This window comes from Anser brachyrhynchus (assembly GCF_964034855.1).
Source record: "Anser brachyrhynchus genome assembly, chromosome: 9".
NCBI lineage: Eukaryota > Metazoa > Chordata > Aves > Anseriformes > Anatidae > Anser > Anser brachyrhynchus.
The window spans coordinates 24,919,927-24,943,264 of record NC_137703.1 but is presented as its reverse complement, the minus strand read 5'-3'; the positions used below and the strand labels follow the sequence as shown (position 1 = coordinate 24,943,264).

The following is a 23,338-nucleotide window of genomic DNA, read 5'->3' as shown; positions in this document are numbered from 1 at the left end:
ACAACATTTTGTATTACAGCTGTAGGCTTGGCCTTACACACCATTGTGTCCAAGTGCTTTACTCCTCCTCTCCAAGCAGCTGCTGTTCCCTCCAGAGCCCCAGCAAGCTGCTTTCCTCAGACAGACCATCCACTCCCCTGCCACAGTTGCTAATTGCCTCTCATCATCAGGAATGGGAAGTGGGACTTAATTCCCAACCAGTTTCCCTCGGCTGCTGGTCTCCTGGAGTGAGCCACAGCAGTTTGCACTCCCTGGGTGCTGGCCAGCTAGGCAAAAAGCCCAAAGAGAAACAAGCAGAGCAGCACAAACGATTCCCTGTCTGGTGCATCATCCAGATTTTAATTCAGTATTCTGTTTATTATCCAGAATATTAAACTTGTGCCCTGCTTCTTTGCAGCCAAAAGGGATTTGGGATTTGGAATGAGGGTGGGTCATTTCTTTAGAGCGAACCAAGCCAGGAGCACCAGGCTACTTGCACTGCTGCTCTAATTTGTTGCCATGTACATACATATATTCTTGGAGATGACCAGGCTTGGCAATAGCCATTTACAGCCTACACGGCACAGATGCAGAACTGCTCTGAATGGTGGCTCTGTTTCACAGCATCAGACTGCTTCTCCAGCTCTGCTGCTTCCAACTGCTACGTGCAGTTTCATGAAACCCTGCAGACCTAATCCACAAGGTCTGCTTTTGTCCAAGCCCTGAGCATGCCTTGTTACACAACAGAATAACCAAGTACATGAGTCTGCGGTGTTCCCCTCTTGAGCACTGGAGACAGAGAGCACGTGATATGCCTACAGTCAGATAGATTGAGATCAAATCCTGTGTCGTGGCTTGCTGTTTTCAAACTCAGAACTGGAGCTCGGAGGGAAAAAAAACTGGTCACAAACCCACATCAAGTCCAGCAAACAGGCTTTGAACGAAAGCGTAGATGGGGATCCTTGAAAAGGTTGAAATACTCCACTTTAACATTTTTGCACTAAATTATTCTCATGGGAAATACCAAGGTATTTTGTTTCTACATTTTCAAAGTGTGAACATTTAAGTTGCCTGAAATTATGTTTCTGAAGATCAGTTATAACGAGGAGGAAAATAGTGAAGTAAAACAAAAATCTGCTTGGCTTCGGGTTAAAAAAAAAAATAGGTTTGCCAACAAAATAAGCGTTTGCTTCTTTCCCCTTTTCTTGAAAGATAGATGCACAAAGTTTGTTTGATCTAAGCAGGATATTTGTGTTTGGTTTTTTTTGGTTTTTTTTTGTTTGTTTGTTTTTACTTTTAATTTGGCTTTCATACTGAAATTCCATTTCTCAGTAGCTCACTGCATCATCAAGGTCTACTGAACTCCTCAACTCTCAAAATCCTACAGACTCTTCTCAAGTGTAAGCTACTAAGCAAGTAAATACATATTTGCAAAAGCTAAGCGCAAAACAGCACTAGGTTGCAAACTCTCCAAAGCTTCAATCATCTCAAAAGTATGGATATATCTGAAATGGTAGGATTTGTTACTGGAACAGCCAGATGAAATTACGTAGAACAGCTTGGGAGGTTACACAATGGAAATGTCACTATTTTCTGTGGACAAGTATTCTCTCTCTCATATCTGTCCCACATAACCCTGCATAGAAAAGGCGAGATTGTTCTTGTATTTTCAGATGTATATTCCAGCCAACTGCATTTCTTCCAGACTGTCTGATAAAGCCACTAGAACATTTTAAATGCAGTTCAATTCCCAAGAAAATATTGTACATTTGAGTTTGGATAATGCCTCAGCAAACATAAAGGGATACTTGGGTATTTCCAGAGGAAGAAGCCTTACAAGCTACACAGTTGGATGCCTATGGCACATCATTTACAGCAGTCAGCCATGCTGCTCCTAGAGCTGCTTTTTGCATGCACTACAGGGTTAGATATATGACTATTTTTTCTACTGTTTTGACAGCAATCCTTCTGAAGGAGTATCTAAGTTTGAAGGGCTGTTTTGCAAGTCAATTTGAAATCAGATCCAAGACCAACAGAGCTGAATCCTTGAAGGCACATTTTTCCAGCTGACTCAAATCCACCTTCTTTTCCCAGTCACTAATTAGAGCCATGTCGAACTTTATGTTCCAGCTCTGCAACATGCTCACAGAAACTTCAAAAAGACAGGAAAAAGGCACAAGTTTATTTGCTCTGAACATTTGACTAAATTGCTAATTGCTATTTCAGTGTCACTCTCCCCTCCACTCCCCCAGTTGCTGAGCACACAGCAGTTTTTTTTTTTTTAAACATGCTATGGCATTGTGCGGGGAACTCTACATATTGCCAGTTTCACACACTTGAACACTTCATTGAAAATAAATGGAAATTGCAGTTAGACCCTCAAAAAAGTAATGAAGGAAATACTAAAGGAAGCTTGTTTATATTACTGACAAGTTCAGGCATACACCAGCCTCTCACTTGTTAGTTGTTACCTAAAGTGAATCTAGTTCACTGACATTAACCAGTGTGAGGAACTTACACCTACTACATAGGTATCCCAGGACAGAAAGGAGAGCATGTCAGACAGCCTCCTGAACTGTTTCTGTGGTACACAAGCATGTATTCATCTTCAAGATGCTGACAGTTGATGTCTAGGCTCTAAGGTATCCTACTAAGCCATTGGAAAACTTTATTGGTTTGAGGCAAATGAACAAGGTGTAGCTCTTCCTTTGGAATCAGCTTATTGCCATGGGAAAACCTAGTACAATAGGGACAATCCTGCATGCTGTTTGTGTTCCTCTTTTTCAGGGTAAACATATGTATACAGTTCATCTGCAATATATCAAAAAATACTCCAACTAGCTTTAATCCAGGTAGTTATCCACAGCAGTAAGACTGCAGATTGTGGGCATCCTTCAGGATCTGCTCAAGCAAGATCCCAAATGTACACAGAGTAGCTTGGTCCATGCTCTCGAAGTGTGACTGCTTTCAGAAGGGCAACAGCAGCAGTACAGTTCCACTGAGTCTTCACATGCCTTGGACAACAGTAAAGACGTACTCCTGATAGTCCTTCAGAGTTTACAACTGGCTTTTCCACAGAGAAAGGCACAGACCTGTTGCCACAATTACTCACATGATGCCATTGCCACAGTTCATGCGGAGTGGAAGAACAATAAATGGTTTAATAGCTATGCCTGAAAGCTCCTGGAATAGTTTTGCATTATTATTCCTTAAAAACATACAGCCTTGCAAGATGCTGCATGTTTCCTGAAACTTCTCAATATCCTCCCAAAAACGCTGATATTGATGGTAACAAGGCCACTGACAGCACAATGTCTCACATGACTGGACACTCACTGGAGAGGAGTTAAGCTTGACTATCAATTCTGTGTAATGCTCAGAAATCTAAAAAGAAACAAATCAGAAGAATTGGCTTCTGTATCTAACTCAAAACATTTTTTCTTGTGACTGTATTCTTCCATGAAATACATTTACTAGCAGACAGAAATTAATATATAGAACTACTGCAAAATATGCTCACGCCTTTGGATAGAATGTAATAGGTGCAAACCATAAATGCTGTGCTATATTTTGCCAGAGAGAGGTCATCTGCAGGTTAGACAAAATTCCTGGTGGCTGATCACCAGCCTGTTCATCAGAATCATTACAGGTTTCTACACGGCCTTATTTGCAGAGCCTGGGCTGAAGCCACCCAGTTTCTGCCCAAAAACATAATTCCAAAGACCACCACTGACCAGTTGCCCAGACAGCCCTGCACTGCTCCAGTCATCCCAGGCCCTGAAGGCACAGATAAGACTTCAAGCCTTTCTAATTGCTTAAACATGATCCTTAGAGTTGAAGTATTGAGCACATGCTGATTTACGTTCAGCCTTCTCAGAAGCCACACAACAACCTTTATAGTGTTTTTTTAGAATAATAGTTTTCACCATAAACGCAATGTACGTTACATAGTTCTTGAGGAAAAGAAAAATTTAGGCCAATATTAATTTTTAATTGGTGACAAAAGCATCACGCTGTCATTCTCAATGTTCACACCTTCTCTTAATTCCACAGTTATTAATTTTTAATTGTTTTTGATAAATTTGTGACCAAGTTTAGCTGAATTTGGATCCTGCAAGATCAGATTTGAAACCAACTCATGCATTTTGACACTGCCTTTCAGCTGCCCCTAGAGAAAGATGAATTTACAAAGGCAAATCTAAAAAAATGCTTTCAGGGAAGTATTTTCTAGTGTAGCTGCATAATCATCTTTTGTTGTGTGTAAGTAGTTATTTCAGTAAGATTTTTTTTCATAAGCGTTAGAAAAAGACTTGATTTGGTAAACACTAAATGGAAGTTGTAGTCAAGTTAATAGAAGGTCTTCATCCATGAAAAGAGATGAGGATTGTCCATATGGTAAGCTTACCTGTATGCTAAAAACACAGGGTAACACAGATCTTGTCTATCAACCCGCTAATTATATGTATTTGGGATCATAACCAGCCATGAACCCCCTACAACTTTTACACAGTGTTTCACCCAGGTTAAGATATTTGCATTGCAGAACTTATCCCACTTTTCATTCAAGCAGGCACCATGTTTCAAATCAAATTCAAGATGAAGAAGAACTCTGACAGCCAAGGAGAGAGAAGTTCTACAGCAAATGTAGGAGTTAATACTCAGGTTTACTGCTAAATTTATATCACCAATAATTAACACCATAAGCTGGAAGTTTTAATAAAGGAAGCAAACTTCTCACTTACACTGACTTAAAATCAAAAGTAACTTTGCTGAATTACTCTGGTGTGAGATGGCAGCCAGACTCCCTGTGAATAAAAGAATACAGTTTATGACATAACACAATGCGCAGTGATGAAAAGTACTATGTGGAGAACAAGTTATCAGAAATTAGAGACAGACATATTTTTAGGTGAATTCAGATAGCCTTAATGCTAATTTGAATTAGAATTCTTTTAATACCACTGAATACAAAATCATCCCCAGAAGATGAAAGGGCTTTGTTCAGAGCAGCATGAATGCACAGCAGCTCTCTTCCTTCGAGCAAGAAAGAAAAAAGATATACGCAATTTTTAATAAGTGTTTGTATTGCCTGCTTCAGCTCTGGTGGCTTTTCCAAGCATATATTTCTTTGTGTTGTTTGAGCCTGATACTGCTTCCCTCTTCATCCCCTTCTCCTTGGTGTGTAATTAAATGCTTCCCCCAGACTATGTTGTAAGTTAGATTTTGAATTGAGCCATTCTTAGCCATAAAACAGGAATTAATCTGTTTTTATAAACATACCTGGTTTACCTTATACCTTTGAGAGACAAAGCCCAAAGGAGACCACCACATAGCTTTACTCAAATCTCAACTAAAGGGCTCAGACAGCAGCAGCCACCACAAAAGAATTTGCAAGGGTAAAGGGGAATGGGTGGAGGACAAAGGAAGGAAAACAAAGAGCAGGAACTTCAGATAATAAACTAACACAGGGTAAGCAGGACAGCGTGGTCTCGTGAATCATTGGTTTTCTAGCAGACATATAAGTATATTCAATTTTGACAAAATATACAGTAAAAAGCAGAGTAAGAACAGCACATTTCCAGGAGCATGAGCAGTCAAATAACTGTTTTCAGTGCTACATTGGATGTTGTACATGTAAATGATACCAAGAGAACCGCCAGAAAGTTACCCACCCCTCCTAGCTGTGTTTTTACTACAACAAAGAAAAACACTCTGTGGCCAGTTCTTCACATACTGCCAAGAGTTATCTGTTAGCAGGGCAAGTTATTCTTCTGGGGAGAGGCAAAGAAAAGCAGCACATCCCCTGTTATGCATTACTAATTAGCTCCAAGCTGAGGGTGAGGGTTCGCATAGAAGACTGGCAACGCAAAAACATTCTGACAAAAATATTCATTGAGCCAAGCTGTACAAATGACTGCTGCCAGCCTGGAGACAATAATTCCATTGTTCTTCAAAGTGAATTGATTTGGGAGCAATCTCAGAGGGTGCAGGAATGAATAAAAGGTAACATCTTTTGCAAATTCAGCTCACTTTCTGTGATTGAAGAGGGGTGGGTGTGTGCTCTTTTTTTTTTTTAAATCAAAAAAAAGAATGTTGAGCTGTGTTTAGTGCCTAGGCCCTGTTACTGTGAGCAATAACTTTTGCCTATTTTAATGCAACTACCTAGTTTAATGAGACAAAGCAAAGAAACATGTCCTCCATTCAGTTAAAAAAGACCAGAATGAAGAGGAACACAAGTGGGAAAGCAAGTGTCTGATGCTGGGTTATTAAGTACCCAGAGACGCCTTTTAGAAGCCTCTCTTCCCCCTCCTCCCTTAACCCCAGGGCCTGTAGCAGTGGTACTAAGGCCTCTGTTCCTGACAGCACGTGATTTGCCTCCACTCCTTTTCAGCTCCACAACGCTTTCCAAGCCACAGGAGACAGACTCCCATGTTCTCCTGCCCTCAGATACAAGGTATACAAGGTGGTCTTGGAGGTGGGGAACACTCTCCATAGCATTGCAGGGAGGTAGAAGTGAGAGAGATCTGACCTGTGTTGAGACAGTAACACACAAGAGGCTATTAGCAACAGGAATGGACAGAGGCTATTAGCAACATGAACATGCCAGTTTTCCTACATTGCATTCTCCGTCCCACGTAAGACTGAAATAATGATAAAATAGTGCTAACACTGTCCATGTGGTCTGCAATAAAGCACATCCAAGGTTTTTAATAGTCTCAGGAATATTTCATATCCATTATTTTGTTTCAATAAACCTAGAAATGCCTTTTCATATCATAAGGAGCATTTGCAGCTCTTGCTTTTTAAAACATATTTTTAGGTGCAACATCAATAATTTATTGACAGAGTCAAAAAAACACACTGGCCTTATCTGAATAACTTTGTTTTAGTGAAAAGGAACACTGTAGATCAAAGTGATCCTCAAAGTGATCCAGAATAAGTCAGAAAGCAAAGAATTAAAGCTTAACAGTGCTGTGAGCAGTCTTCACTGAGAGAGAGGAGAGGAATAGAGTAGAAAGTCAGGGCTCTGCAAATTACACCTGTACATGTGGAGTAAAGGTCTGCTCTTCACAAGACTTCCTGGTCAGTCAGCAATTCCCCTTTTATTAACTCTGCAGCCCTCAGCCTCTTCCCTTTGCTGATGTTGCTTACACTCTGCTTCATTTTCCTTACCCATCTTCCCTCCACCTGTCCTTCTAGTCTGCCTCTCTTGTATATATTTCCACAGAATAAAACGCACAGACGCAAAACACAAGTTCAGATACAGCAATTCCCCTGTGACACCACTAACACTGGGTGAGTAACTTTTTGCTAAGGGTTATATTTTACAAATCTAGACCTAGTCTCTCTAAGTGGAAAAAAATTTTAAGGATATAGCTTCAATCAGCTACATACCCTGAAATATAGGATTTGAATATTCAAGGAAATATTCAAGTATCAGACCTATTTCATCTATGCCATCAACTGTTTGAATTAATAATTGTTATTGCAACACAGGTATCAGGCTACTGTGTTTAACCAGGAACAAGCATTTGAAAGTTTGCAATTTATTTTTAGCTGACATTGGTTAGGTACGCATGCATTTTTTCTTTTCTTTCCCTGCCTTTAAATGGGCTCACACAGGAAACAGAACCAGGTACTGTTCCAACTTCGATTTTTGTCTAGCATAAATCAATATAGGGCAGCAGGTTTTTAAAAGAACTGATTCCAGCCGCGGTGTTAACAGCCTTTGAGTTTGACTGTACTTAGAAGAAAAAAGGTTCACAGGAGTAGTGGGGAAAGAGCTGCAAAGGCAGAAACTCCTGCTAATGAGCAGGGCATCCAAATATATGCTTAAACAATTGATTTCCATCCCCAAACTCTCCTCTTCTGAGGGGAATTAACAGGTCAGACCCCAAGCATTACACCCACCATACATCCTATTTTATAACTAAGTGCTTCCCCCTCTGGAATCAGCCCCATTTTCCAACAACTCCACAGCTTAATCATTGTTAACAAAGACAATGACTGACAATTTAATGTGGGATTATTGCTCACAACACTTATCCTGCTGTTATTAGAGGCTCAGATTTGGCTGCAAAGCAATTTTCCCAGAAGGTAAAAAAATTTAGAGGTCTCCTCAAGACACCTCTGAGCCATGGAAAATTAAACACAGAACATTTCACAGGGAATCCCAGTTTCAGCCAACAAGTTATTTTTGTTGAACTATCCTGGAACAGCCTCATCACTGAAGCAGCCTATGGTCAAAAAAAAAAAAAGCTGAAAACCCATTTACCTGCAAGTTTTTTCCAGAAATCCTTCCTATCTTATTCACAGCTCTTTAAGTAGCTGCATGAGTAGTTTTACTGGGGGGGTAAGTGGAAACAACAACACTTTTACACACCTACAATTACCCATACGCTTCCATGAAGTTATTCAGCTGACTGATACAGTGAGGTTATGCTAAAAGCAATAGCTGATGTCCTTAGCTTCAAGTTCGCTCTAATTATGTCAAGCCTAATGTAGGGACCTTGTGCCTGAAAAGCTTTCCTACTTATCCCAATTACATCACCCTTTCCATAAGAATACATCATTTCAACCTATAAGTTTTGTATCTCAGATCTGAATGACTGCAGGATGCTACAGACCTACCAGTACTGCTAGGCAAGTATTAACCAATCTATACTTTAAAATATGAATATCAATACACTAAAGATACCAGATCTTCAAGTCAAAAGCATACTGATTTTTAAATGTAACTGGAAAAAAAAAATGAATTTAAGATTGTATTACTATCCTTCTTTTGACACGCTATCAAAGGTAAAAGTTTTAAATATTTGTCCCTAAATTATTGCAAGGTACAGTTTGTTAAAAACCTATTTCTGTTGATATCCTTAAGCAGAACCATGTTTTCATGATGTTGAATAATCATATCAAATCAAGAAGAGCTTCAAAACATGCTCATCTCATGTGTTTAATGTATTTTTCCCCATCAGACTCATCCTTTGTTGCTCCCCAAGATCTTTCACTGATAGCAGAAATGCTAACAGATGCAAGTTGTAGCCAGAGCATTGCTCCAAGACTGTCAAAGGCAAGCTTTGGTGCGAATAACATGGAGGGCACCTGGCTTATGAGATACTGTCGTATTACATGTACTAAAGACCAGGCAAAACTAATAGCTGAAAATCTCAGAAATAAATCTGAGTAGCCTGCAGTACAAGAAAGCCCAGTGCTTGCAACCAGCTTGTCACCATAACTCCCTTCGCACTTAGCAGTAATTCACAAGTGCAAAGGTCTGTGCACTTTAAAGAAATCCACAATTAAATATCAGACTTATTTTGTGGTGTCTCAGGTGTCCCAATACAAGCTGGTTACACAGTTCTCCAGTGAACTGAGCCAGTCTGAGGGCCAAGGCTCATGTTTTACATACAGGTTCCCAGTGTCCTGAAGTTACCCCTCTCACCTTTCATACCATAGCCTGTCCTCTACTAAAGACAGCTGAAGTCGCACCTGAGATGGTACTTAATTTGAAACACACCTAAAGATCTGTGCAGCAGACATCTGATGTGAGGTAATCACACTACACCATGCTAACAACCCCCATCATCTTCCCACACTTTCATTATCAAGAATTATTAAGAGGACTCCGGGTACAAAGGTAGGAAGTCTCAGTAAAATGAGTTAAAATTGATAGAGCAAGTTGGCAGAGAAGCTTTATGTTTTTTTTTTAATTTAATAATAGTTTTTGAAAAGTACTTTCTGGCTTTTGGAGTGATAGCAAGAAGAAAGGAAATGTAAACCGATGAAAAGCATTTCCTTTTCACAGTTATGTTCGTGACATAGTACTTCATGAGCAGTGGTAACGGTCGCTTTTCAGTACTAAAAAAGCAGGTTTATCCTTTTATTCTTACAGAGCAGTGCAACTGCACATGCAGTAGTACTATCCAACCTATTATTTGGATACTGAACTATTGTCATAGATCTGCATTTGATTTTTATACAGCAAAAATGAGCACGTGTTCATCTTCAGTGAACTTTGAGCATCTAAAAAGAGACCCCATGATGTGTGCCTGTATAAGTAGGCAACACTTGGTTCTGGTGCACGTGGTTAGCAGCCTTGCTACCAGGTCCCTGCAGTCTCAGCCCCTACTGACCTGTACAGCAGGCACACAAATTCTGACTTTACATGCCTGTTAAAAAGCTTAACTTTTGTAAATGGCTTTCAACTCTTCTGAAAAAGCTTCAGTAAACGCTTCCAAAGCGGTCATGACTGACATGTAAGAAACAGTCAGGTGAGAAATCAGGTACTACTAGTTCATTGTGATATCCAGAGGTCTGGGAAATCCTTTAATAGACTATATAGGCACACACAAAGATTAAGTCCATTTTAATCAATGTATTTCTTCCCTTTTCTGATTGTCTTTCCTGAAGACAAAACCAAATAGCAACAACACATATAAGCTGTACCAAGCAAACCAATCATTAAATTTGGTTAAGACTCCTGTTCCTGAATAAGAAAGCATACCAATACAACTCTAGAGAAGACTAACCTCTAAGGACTGACCATGAAAACTGTTAGAACTTGAGACAGAACAGGAGAAAAATAACTGTTTTGTAGGTTAGTCATTTCCACACTTGGGTCAGCAGGCTAAATGAAGCACACAGCTGTGCATCACTAGTACTGAGGTTGTGGTGCAAGCAGGAACCCACAAGCTCCAGACACTGCCCTCTTTGGTAGGCCTCCAGCAATGCTTTCAACACAGCTGGTAGGACTGACTAGCACTGAATTTTTGCAGTCATGCTTTCAATTTATATTTTGCTTTCCCAGCACCTTGTCAATTCACAGGAGCTGGTGGACTACTTCCCAGCCTTGGGCAGAGAATGTGAACTCCTGTATGTAGCTGTAAAAAACACTGCTAAGCTTTGAAGAAAAGCAGCAGGCAAAGCTGTTAAAATACATGCTTAATTCACAGCAATGATTCTATTCTAACACTACAAACTGAGGGAAGCTGGCAGGAGAGGCAGCCCCTACACCTAGACATTTCAAGAAGCATTTTGAGAAATTTCATTCTATATATTGCTTTGAACAACATAGAGGTACTTAATTTTAATTACCACCAGCGTGCCAGGAGCACAGATGGATGCCTGTTAATTGAAGCTACCACAGTTTCATGTAAATTGAAAGAATAAATCAAATATCAGCCTCACAAGAACATTCAAACTAAAAGATAGTAACGAGTTTTGGAATCAAGGAAGGAAACTGTTGTCAATGAAAAATAGCCAGCAAAGATAACAGACCTCTACTGGGAGACGACCATCAGTAACTACTGCCTTATCAGGGAGCAACGTGTCAGCCAAGTCTGTAGATCAGAGGGACAGCCATAAGCCAGGGAGAAGCACTGCAGGGACAGATCAATTCAGTCAGGTGTTGGCTTAAATCCAGCAACAACAGAAACAGCAATGCAAGTTATGTCTCCTTAAGTAGGCACAAGAGAAATTGAGTCAACATGCATGAAACCAGAACAGGCAGCCGAAGATCCCTGAGACAGACCAGTTTTCAAGCTGTCTGGAGGAACACAGACACGAAGTGGGGAAGTGGAGAACAATGGACAGTGAAGCTAAGTCTCCAGTATCAATAGTCTCCAATAGATTTCAACACCAGATACTCAAATCCTTCCAAGCTGATTTAGGATTCCAGAGGAGCAACAGGTTCACAGCCCTGAATACTTTAATATTCAGTATTTCACACTGCAGAGAGATTTAACTGGGACAATTTTTGCAGACACTGCCGTATGGTTTCTTTGACACTAAAGACAAGGATATCAACTGTAAGGATGGATTCTCGCCAGAGTCAATATCTGCAGTAATCAGCATCTTACTTGCTGATGCCAGTGAATAACCTCAGCCTGTAGTTACTTTCACAAGCCCCATGCAGGCCCAAATCCCCACAATCTCACACCTCACGCTCGGCAACATACTCCAGAAACCACCCCACTATATGCTCCAAGATCTTACTGTGTCAGAGTCCTGCAATGCCTCCTGGTTTTGTGCCTTTGGGTCAGTGGTGACTGAGAAGTGGTGACTGCAACAGTCACCAGAGGTGGTGACTGCAGAGGTGGTGACTGCAACTGAGCTGCACTATAGGATCTGGATCTGAATAGAAATAAACTAAGCCAAGACAAACAGACCAAAGATATAGCAATGGATTGACAACCAAGACTAACTTCCACAAAAAGCAAACAGCAACAGGCTTATCTTAACGAGAATCATGAATTGCTTCCTTAAAATATAAACTCTGGGTAAGCTGCAATGCTCAGTGTGGAGAAAAACAAGTGATTCCACAAGTGAATATTCCTAGTTACAGACAGCATGGGAACAACAAGTTGAATCACAAGTAATATGGACAAACATCGTGCACCTACAGATTCTATCAGATTACTATTCCACAGTATGGAAATGTTTCTCATCCAGTTCACAAAACACTTGCATGGTTTCCACAAAAATACAGAAGAGTTTTCAGAGGAAAGTGTCCTACAGGTAAGGCTCAAATTAGCTATGATAGGACTTCAATGCAGTATCATCCTGGTGTCTTCAGAGGAAAAAAAAAAAACACCACACAAGCCACAGAATCTTGTGATCTTACCAGAACCGAAAAGCTTGAAAAATTAAGCTTAAGTACAGCTATTTTAACTGTACAGAAATGCAAGCTCTAGAAGCAAGGATGAGTAGTCACACAGCACCAATACACAGAACATTAGAGACTTCTAAGACCAACATTGTTTCTACTGACATTACCTACAGACATCCTCACCAGCTTGTATTAAAAATTGTCAACTGGAGATAGTGAAAAAATATTGGTAATAACAAGTACATGGCACCACAGATGAGAAAATCTATTTTAAAGGGAAGAAACTGAAGGAAAAGATGGCTAGGTTTATATTGCAAAGTACAGTCAGACCTCCCAGCCCTGGAAACAGTGTAAACACATTACTGCAGCCTCCTATTTAGGCTAATTAGCTCTGCTGAGGAGGAGGGTATGCTTGCAGAGGCAGAGCGCAATGTTAATGCAGTTATGCTGTTTCTGGGACCTACCTCGTCAAGCAATGCACGGTGTAGACACATGCAAAATGATTCTGGATAACAGCCATTATTTCTCTTACGTGTGCCTGTGAACAGAGCTGAAGTTTGCATTTGGGTTTTAACATTGCATTTTTAAAATATGAACAAACAAAAGCAACCAAAAATAACTCAAAAGGTCAAAACCCAGGAAGACTGAAATCCCACTAATTTCTGCACTTAAAGGAAAATTTAAGATATTTCCAAACACAACATCCGGAGAGTTCTCTCATCTGTTTTCAGTAACACAGTTACTGCCTTCACACAGTAAGTAGATGACAACCACACATTATTTGCTAGTCAAATATTAAAAATTCCATCTTAAATGTTGTCTTTTCTTTTTGTACTGTTGTTTTACAACTGCTTCACCTAGATGTTTAGCTATGTGATTGTGCCCACAAAAACCTCAAAAAAAGATCGGGTACCCGATTGTTCTTGCCTTTGGCTCAATTTGAAGCCCAGTTATACATGTCTTCCCAATTGCAACCATTAACAGAGAAAAGTCTGTTGTTTATTAGACTGCCTTACCAGCCCCCCCCCCATCCCACTAGCTACTTACAAGCTGCAGAACACTAGCAAACTCAGAGCAGTGCTACAGATGCTGAGGCAAGAAGGTGTGCAAAAAAAATCCAAAAGATGTGGCTGCTTCACTTGTGGGATGATTACATTTTAACCACTACCAAGCGGAGTCCTTGAAGCAGGGACCAGTCTCCATGCTCTAATTACTAGGCTACAAAGCCAAGGTCTTTCTTGTTCACCCTTCCCCAGTGCCACAATTAACACATCCTTTTTTGAGCCTTGTCCTAGTTTTAAGTAGTAGAAATGAGATATCAGAGGCTGAGAGTCCCCTTTATTAAGTTTACTTTAGACTGATGGCTAGGAAGAACTCCAGCTAGGAAAGGAATCAACCTGCATCTCCTGCTCCTCCCGTGGAGGCTCTAACAGCCTGCGCTGGCTGCACCTCCCTGCCCAGCCTGCTGGAGCACCATCTGTCTTGCTCAGCCCTTCCCACCCACTCTGGACAGGTTTCACATCTTCACAAGTGCAAAGCACAGCTCTATTTCAAGGCCAGCCATCGTCCTCTTTTAAGTGCTCCATCACCTACACTGCACGCCTGGTGCTGGGGCCCTGAGCACAGCCCTTCCACAGCCCCTGCTAGAACACATGCAGCACCCTAACATCTCGTTTTACAGTGCGGGATTTCAGCATCCAGCCTGCTTGACAAGCTGCCCCCTCTGCCTCCCGGGAGCTCATGTCTCTTCCTCCCTACACCCACACCTCTGCGAGGCAGGTCCCTGCCTGCCAGCCATGTGACTGATACTCACCAGACTTGTGACAGGACCTCAGCTGAAAACAGATTATTTTTAACCCAGCCCCCAGCTCTCTGATACAGTTCAGAGCACAACATCAAAACAGTCACACCAACACAGCTAGCCAGGCAGGGAGCCCCAGCCAGGTGTGAGCAGGGAAGAGGAATAGCTGCTGATCCGTGGGAAATGCAGGCTTACAGCAGAGGCTACTGGCTGTGGCTTCAGAGGTGACTTGGGTGCCACCACATGCAGGTCCACACACCCCACCCTGTACATTTCTGCATTCCCTGGGAAGCCACAATGATGTGGGTGTAAACCACCACAGAAGTTCAGAAGTGTCGTGATGAGACTACACATCAACCCGACTGCTGAAAGCCTCACGTCACCGCATCAGGCCCACATAGCCCATTTCTTTCCATATGTACCTCTGCCGAGCTCACTGGAGTAACACCAGTAACACATGAGTGGCACTAACTCCTCAGCTTACCAACATCATGGCTTTTCAGCTGGCAGAGGAAAGCTTCAGAGCAAGATCTTGATACCCCTGCAGTCCTCACTGCAGGATGAGGGTCCCTGCCCTCCCCAAGGCAGGATTTCACACATCGCTTTTCTGCCAGAGAAGAGTGCAGGAACAAGAGGGCAATCAGATTCAAGGAACCCTATAAGAAACCCTGCTCTAACACCTTTAACCCTGAACAGCTCTGCGTATCTCAGAAGCACCATTGCTGGTCTCTGCATCAGTGTAACTTACCTGCTTCACCCCATTTCTCCAAGATATGTTATAAAGTTCTTCTAACAAGCCATTAGTCACAAATTAACTTTACTTCTCCCTGCTTATTTCTCAAGTTCCCTTGCAAATCAGCCATTTTCCTGTCAGTAGTCCGCTAATGCCAAGCAGCAAATATCTTGAAGGTCCACAGTCTGTTTCTAGTGCAGTATTGGTGTTAAAATACATCTAAATAATGCATTTGGATGTGAGCTGCGGCCCAGTTCTGAAACATACGCTAGATTTGATTAAGCGTACATTGAATAGATTACTAACAGTTCGTGTTATTTGCAATTAGGAGAGCTTGATAATAAGTAGAAAACAAGTTGTACAAGTTTATTGCACCCTCTCCCATATACCAATGCGTGATCATAATGAGAGTTACAATCAGAGAAGACAAAAGATGGCCACGCAACTGCACTGCTGATTCAGCACCTGGAGTCCCAGCAGGCGCCCCACACACCAGCAAGGGTGCATTTTACACAGACGTGGCTGGCTGGAATGTGCTGCCATGGTTCTGTACTGGGCTTCCCTCTTCAAGCTGATCTACTTATCTGACTGGGTGACTTGTTTGCTCTCCATCACCAAACGCTTTCAGTGAGGACAACATGCCATACAGCGCATGAACTGAGCAGATGGCTGCCAATACTTAAAAGATGACATGTTCCTGTATCTGGCACCCAAGGTGTATTAAAGAGCATTTGATTTCACAGAAATTTGGTCTTAACATCTACGGCAGCCTAATGAGCAACAGAAGTACCTCTCAGTCAGCCTGGAGCAGCCTTATCCCACAACCGTGTTCCACAGCCTCACCTTTACCTTTCCCCTACTCTCCTCCAGAACAACCTCAATAATTTTAGCTATTTATAATGCTAGACCTAGGGGGGTGTAGAGCGTATCACACTGCTGCCTTGAACCCTGCAAACAAGTCAGTCTGGAAGAAATACTGCCCTTTTTAGAAAGCGCTCGTACTAGAAAGCTCTAAGCCACAATTCCTAAAGCAGTGCTTCTCTCAGAAAGGATTAGGCAGTATTTTAACTTCATTACCCATAGGAAAATTCCTGATTTTAATATTTGCACATGACTAGATTAAAGTTACATGACTTTTAAAAATAAAGAAAAAATGCCAGACAATAGTACCTATCCTCTTAAATATTCATTATTCTAAAATTTGAATTCCAAAAGCCTCCTGGAGAAGTATCATTGAGACAGTATCAGGGAAAAATTGATCCTGGGCATGACAGCTTTTCCTAGGAACGTCTGCTAATCCTGAGAGCTTTTTAAATTAGCTTTTTTGTTTTCCAAATGTTCTGCTAACATATTTGATCATCACCTTCACACTAGAAAGGGATATCACCAGCTCTGAACCAGCACATTGAGAGTTTCCTGGAAACTCCAATAATGCTGTTCAGAGAAAACTCATCCTCTCCCCTTTGCCAAGGAGATCTCAGCCTCAAACAGGTTTGGGTCAAAGAGCTTTAGCAAGCAGCCAGCACCAAGAGCCTACAAGAAGCACTCTACTTCTCTGTGGCCCTACGAAGCTGCCTTGCTGAACTCCCAGGGCCACCACCATAGACACAGCAAGAGAGAGCAAGGGACATGGCTCACCACAGAGCAGGAATACTAGTCAACAGTTTTAGTTCAGTTGGAGTCATTTGATGTAGCAAAATAACAGTATTGCACAGCCACCAGAAGAGCATCAGAACAGCAAGTAGCCATTATGCCAGTCACAGAGGCAGCAAGAGACCGGCCTTGCTTTGAAAAGCTAAAATGGTTCTTGCCTCAGGACAGCACTGGCAGAGCCCCTCTGCTGCAGTGCCCATGGCTGGGAGTAGGGGATCAACTCAGCCAAAGGCCACCTACTCAGTCCTGGTCGCAAAAGGGGAACAGGAGCCTCTGCTTAAACAAATAAAAGTTCAGCAAAAATGTTACTGTCAAATCTCTGCACTTCAAGTGTTTCACATGTTCCCAGGTAGCTAGTCTGAATTTGGCAATGTTACAAACCACTGAATGGCCTTCTTAGATCAGTGAAGGGTGAATATTTTTGGACAAAGTTCATTTTTCAGCCCCATCAAATAACCAGCTGATTTTGTTGCATCACCTACTGATCATTTCTGCCTCCCATGAGAACTGAACTTCCCACTGAAATAGATGCACTGCCTAATGAGTCACTGCATGGCCCATTACAGCTGATGCCTCGCCTATCATTTCACATACTGAAACACAAGGCATTTTGCACTGAATATATTTAAGAATAAAATACACAATCAAAGCTGAATCCCAACTCGGAACAATACTGGAAGTACCTTTAGTCATTTCAATCTGCATATTCAATCTGCTTTTCACTTTTTTTTTTACACAGCAAAAACTGTGGAGGAATGTGTGGCCACCCATGGTTAACACTTTGCTAAGCATATTCAAGTACCAAAAAAAATTTACCCCTACCCACACGTCAAGTATATGAACAGCAACAGAATACATCAGGAACAAGGAACAGGCTCCATCTCCCCTCTTTGCAGCCTGACTCTCTGGTTTTCCTTCAGGGATTCCAGCACAAACATTTTCTACTGCTTGAAGAGATTTTTGTAGCACCACCTACCTGAGCGCAGCCAGACTGAGCTAGTCTTTATGAGACTGCTGAGGCCATCACTTACCGGGATCAGACTGTAATCCATTACTGAAACAAATATTGCAAGTGAACCTGATAGATCAACTGTTTAGCTTGATGCATCCAGTTCTCAAGCAGTTGTAGCTCTTTCCAAATTCACTGTATTGACTTTCTGACAAGACAAGTCACTACAGTGAAATCATGATGAAGCAGCAGCAAAGAACACAAGAGTGCCAGATCAGCAACATGAATTCCTACAGCAGCCTAGAAACAGCAGCAGCACTCAGGAAAATGCTTTTATTAAAAAAAAAAAAAATGCTGCTGGAAGCACAGGGCAAAATTTCTCCTTACTTTCTCTTAGAGCAGGCTAGTTTCAGAGTAGAAGATCACATTAAATTCCTGCTAGGACCAGAAGTACTCCTCTGTCCCCAAAAGCTCAATTACAGAGAAACTGGCACTATCCCCACTGCATGAGCACAGATGACCACAACTCTGTGAGGAGAAGGGGGTATGTATTTTGAAACAGCCTCATGCTAGGGATGCTGTTAGGATGTGGCATAGCTGCAGGCTGGTGCAAGTGCTGAGGCATAATGCTGCTCTGTACTAGGCTGCAGGGTAAGGCATGCAGCTCACAGGGGCATTGAGGGCAAGATGAAGTGCCAATGACTCTGAAGAAAGCCAAGCCTCCAGAAGGAAGATAAGGCTGCATTAGAATTCAAGTACATCTGAAAGCAATTAGGGATTTCAACTCTACTTCAGGGAGGGGGAGCACATACTTCAAAGACTACTCAGTTTAACAGAAAGGAGAAAGTGTTGTTACTATACAATATGCTTCACATTAAAACAAGAAGGGAAATCAATACAAAAAGTATATTTGCCACCTCTTCACCTAGCCTCCATTGTAAATCCAAACTGAGTCTTGCCCATACCTCAGCTCCCATCCCTAGCTTTCAGAAATGCAGTCTGATTCTACTGCCTGATAAGGTCCTGCCACTACATGCATAAATGAAACCGTCTTAATTTCTGCTCCTCAGACACTGCACCTTGTGTGGCCTGCACCAATTGCATGTGTTCCCTAATGCCTTACTCCAGCATAGAAGATGCTGTCTCCCTCTCTAAACTGCCTTAGATAGTTAATCTTTTACTCAACAAGGGGTGATGTAAGAATTGCCTACAGGTTAAAACTACATACTATTACATTAATGTACATTTTTTATTTTTCTTTTACTAAGCATAGATTTCAAATTAAGAGTAAGTTCAATCAATTAGCTAGAGTGCCCCATGTGCCTATCTCATGCTGCTCCAGCCACTGAGCAACTCCTTGTGCCACAGTACCTGCCCCTGTTCTGTACATCCTTAAGGCTGCCAGCGTGCCACATTGCACTTCAATGAATGCTAACTATACACTGCTTTACCTGAAGAACTAGAGAGCTGAGTTAGAAACAGTAATAGCTTTGTATAATGAGATATTTAATATTCATGCAAGAATAACCATATTTCAAACTAACTTTTCAGACAGTAACATGGTCTATTCCATCAGACACATTATCCTCTCCTCACTGCCCAGCTTGTTCATTGATTCCCAGAGTACCCAAGGCAGCCTTGGGTTGCAGTATGCTGCTACACATGCTCATAGCCAGTGTGGGTACAGGGAGCTCATTTACCATTCGGATATCACAGGATACCCCCTTTTACCCTCCAAGTCTACTTGTCTAACATGGAAAGCAGAGTGCCAGAACTGATGATAAACTTCAAGCACTAACAGAGAGCGTTAGGGAGCCCTCCACTCTCCTCTAAGCACTTTACAGGTGAGTCAGAGAAGAAATAAGAGCAGGAATCTTGATTTTGCTTCAGTAACCTAATACAGAACTGGTGAGAACATTTGAAATAGTACTTCTGCTCTCTAATTAAAACAGTTAACTAAATTGTTATGAGGGTTTTTAAACACAAACCATTATAAATGCATCATCTGCCTACACAGTTAGCTCCTCTTTCTCTAAAATTGTTTAGCTTTTTCATTTTTTTCCCCATTTTACCCTCCCACAAGGATAAATTCAGCAGCTACACAGAAATCTGTTACATATTGTCTGTACGCTTAAGCCAAGAACATCTAAGGTTTATATGTGAGAATAATTTATATCTAATTCATTGTTTCAGCAAGGAGTTATAGATTATCAGGACACACATTCACAATGGTCAGAGTAGTCAATAGGGTACCAGCTGTTAGCCCCCACACACATTCTCTTAGCATCTCTTATGCAAAGATTCATAAAAGAAGATGAGGAGCCATTACTGGCTCCTGTATACTGTACCAAGGTCTGAAGCCTGCAGTGAGGAAAGAGTCTCCATCAATTTCTTAATATGATTTAGGGAATCTAAGTACAGCTTACAAGCTCTGTAATAATGAAAACCAGCAACTGGAAAGCGTTAAACTTCAAAACAAGTCTTTATTTACATGAAAGCGATAAAGATAAATGGCTAGTTAACACCCACAGCAAAGCATTTTCCCAAATTATTAATTACAAGACAACTAATTAAACAACAGGGAGCCTGATCGGCTACAGAGGCGGAATGAGACAAGTGACGAGATGAGAGCTCACCTGTGCAAAAAGGCTGATAGGTCACAGCAGCCATGGCTGCAGCCATTTCGGTAAGCAAAGGAAGGGAAGAGGCAGAGAGTTTCTGTAGTTCACTTGGGAGAAGACTGCCACTAGGCAAGAACCCCACATAAGCCTAAACAGGACTTAAGAAAAGCAAGGAAACACATACAGCTGTTTTTCTCTTTTCAGTCAGTACATGCATATGAGGAACAATCAACTCTGAAGCCTCTCCTTACCTGTAGGACAGTCAATTGAGCAGCTGCACATCCCTGAAGAGGTGACTATAAGCAGGAAGGCAAGCCCACAGTGCCGGGCAGGACCTGCCAGTGCCCTGCAGCCCACAGCAGCATGCCAGCGTGTCACAGTGAGGACAGGAGCTCGACAAGAGCTGCACCCACAGGGCCCGAATCCCACACCATGGCACCCCAGACTCCTGGCCCACTCCCACCATTTCACAGGGCCACAGTCTGCAGGCACTGCTGCTCCAAAGGGGCTCCTCAAAAGCCCCTGCAAGCAGAGCCCTCGCTACAGACTTCCTTCCCCCCACCCCATGAGAGCCTGTTAACTAGGGGGCATTTTTAATTCCATATTAATTAATTTTAACGTCACAGTCTAGTTTTCTTCAGACTTCAACCCCTACAGTTACCAGTCCAAAACAACACCCTCAAAGCCCTGCTGCCACCATGACAGGCGGACCCCAGTGCCCATCTCCACAGCTCAGTTTAGCTGACAGCACTCTCAGACACACTCCATCTCCACCCCCAGACCTCACCAGAGCAGCACCCACTCTCATCCTGAATTCACCCACCCCACTGCAACAGCACAGCCATCCCAGCTCACCTCCATCAGCCGCAGGGTGCCACATGAGCTTCTCCTCACACAGCTGCTTCTCCTGAGTGGCATAGGGCCATCTACATCTATCTTGAACTTTTTTGTTAGGCTGCACTCAGGAACCTCCTTAGTCCCCACCAATACTCTTCAAAGCATTTTGAAGGCTCTTCATCCCAAAGGGCACTTTCTACAAGGTGCCTGAACTGGGCAACCTTGCCACCTCCCTCCATTTATTAGAACACTGCAGCCCACCAGAACCAGGCCTGAGAAGAGTTTTTGCTCGGTCTCCTTTCCTCAGATTTTCAGCAGTCCTGAGGCTGCACCAAACACTCAAAGTGCAGCATTCCTTCCCCTCAGAAGGGCCAAACAAATCCTCACCACCTGCACAAAACAGCCCTCCTCCAGTCACAAGGAGAAGCACCACCCCGCACTTATCACCTCAAAGCCCACCTTGAGGAGTGCTCCTTGCCCCCCAGGGCTGGGCCGCCCTCACCTCAGCCAGCTGCTGCCTGTGAGGCTGATGGCGCATGGCAGCCCTTGATCAACGGGCACCAGCTGGGCCAGGCCTTCACCAGCACCCAGCGGGACACAGGTATCGACACATACACAGACAAAAATAAAGGGGGGGGGGGGGGGGGGGCAGCTCAGCCCCTTGCAATCTGGAAGGGCAGGGAAGACTTCTGTTTTTATCCCATCTTCCCAAGAAACTGTTACATGTCTGGGAAGCAAAGGGGGTTAGCAGCACACCTCCTCAATTACTTTCAGGTGTCCCTCCTCCACTTGCTACATGATTCCTAATTGGCACTTCTGTGGCACTGCCTCCAGAAAGTCAGTGATTACTTCTCTGGTGTGGTATCATACACAACATTTCTTTTTTAAAACAAGATAAAACTGAGGGGGCTCAAGGACCTGTGAAATGAGCCCTATGATGAGGTTTTCTGGACTAAAACAACCCAGGAAATCTCCTCTGGACAGTAGCCACAACATTAAACTTTTTACACTGTGTATTTTCACCTCTTTTCAGCATGAAAGAACATGTGATTAGGGACCAGATGTTAAACTTCTACAAAATGAAAGCATCAAGGTCAGCATTGGCTGCTTCTTGCTCGTCCCCGTAACGGAACAGAGAAACACAAATAACCGCTTCACAATACTTCCTATGCTACAGCTGAACCAAAATCTCTTTGAAATGGATACTCATTACCACTGCCAGCACTGATGCTCTGAGCTGGAGCTATGGCCAGCAGAGCAGGTGGAAAGTGCATAACACCATCAAGATCAACATGCTTCAGGCCCCAGCTCTGCTCTGGCAGTCAGATCTTTTTCACTGCTCTACAGGTAGAAAGACACCAGATGTCCCCAGCCACCCCAGGATGGTATCGGTGGGTTCTGGTGTATCTTAGGTGGAGAGGATGACAAGGTGATATAAAGGGTGTCCTGAAGAATGAAATAGGTCACCACTCCAGAGACTAAGTTAGTATTCCTAAAAACACCTGCTTGCCAAGTATGTAAGGTGCCTAGTTTTAGTAAGTGAGCTAGATAATGTAAGAATTAAAGGCTTAATGCCAGACCAGTATAGCAAGCATCCATAGGTACAAACACTGGCAAACAATCAAATACTGAAAGCTGCCAAAAGAGATACTGGAAGTTATATGAACACTAAATATGTCCCTTTTCCATTTTACATCTCCTGTGATAAAATGTTATGAGACATGCACATGGCTTGAAACAGATAATTACTGATAATCCTGGCTGGTGGGAGAAGGAACCATCTGGCAGATGGAAAATAAGAAGGTGCCAAGAATTCAACAGACATGGGAGGCTTCTTGAGAATTTATGCATAGAGGTTTGAAGAAAGAAATATTTAGACAAAAGGTCAACTATTCTGTTTCTATTTATACACAAAACAAATTAGGAAACCAACAGTATACATATAAGTATGAAAACTATTCCTGTTTGAAATTCATCTTGAAATTATGAGCAAAACGGTTGAATCTAAAACTGTTAGAAGTGAGGAATTCATTCCACATATCGTGATTAATCACAAGTAGTTATAGCACACAGTATCAGCACATTTTATCTTATATCCTTTATGTGTCTATCCTCTGCTTTTAACATGCAAATGGTTTTATTCATCCTCTTCCGACCT

General features: G+C 42.2%; 1 protein-coding gene across 20 annotated transcripts; it reads right to left on the bottom strand.

Annotated features, from left to right (window-relative positions):
- Positions 1-705: 705 nt before the first annotated feature.
- On the bottom strand, positions 706-21,815 carry LOC308200145 (uncharacterized protein). Of its 20 annotated transcripts, XR_013955272.1 has the most exons (7): positions 21,199-21,633; positions 20,595-20,689; positions 20,359-20,501; positions 13,051-13,136; positions 11,257-11,357; positions 4,722-4,784; positions 706-3,363 (listed from the first exon to the last, which is right to left on the bottom strand). XR_013955272.1 is itself a non-coding variant. In XM_080605358.1 (5 exons), exons 1-4 carry the CDS (start codon positions 21,259-21,261, stop codon positions 4,734-4,736), a joined length of 333 nt encoding a protein of 110 aa, XP_080461484.1. In that variant the 5' UTR covers positions 21,262-21,633; the 3' UTR covers positions 706-3,363; positions 4,722-4,733. The 20 variants fall into 20 exon arrangements, 3 of the variants coding, with proteins under 3 accessions (XP_080461484.1, XP_080461485.1, XP_080461486.1); XR_013955273.1 differs by lacking the exon at positions 11,257-11,357; XR_013955275.1 differs by lacking the exon at positions 11,257-11,357 and having other exon boundaries at positions 20,595-20,639.
- Positions 21,816-23,338: the final 1,523 nt, after the last annotated feature.

Coding starts and splice junctions, on each gene's coding strand:
- LOC308200145 (XM_080605358.1), bottom strand. CDS start 21,261: ATGCCACTCAGGAGAAGCAGCTGTGTGAGGAGAAGCTCATGTGGCACC. Junction 13,137..20,358: donor CTATCAGCCTTTTTGCACAG/GTGAGCTCTCAT, acceptor TGCAAACTTCAG/CTCTGTTCACAGGCACACGT. Junction 4,785..13,050: donor ACCGTGCATTGCTTGACGAG/GTAGGTCCCAGA, acceptor TTTTATTCACAG/GGAGTCTGGCTGCCATCTCA.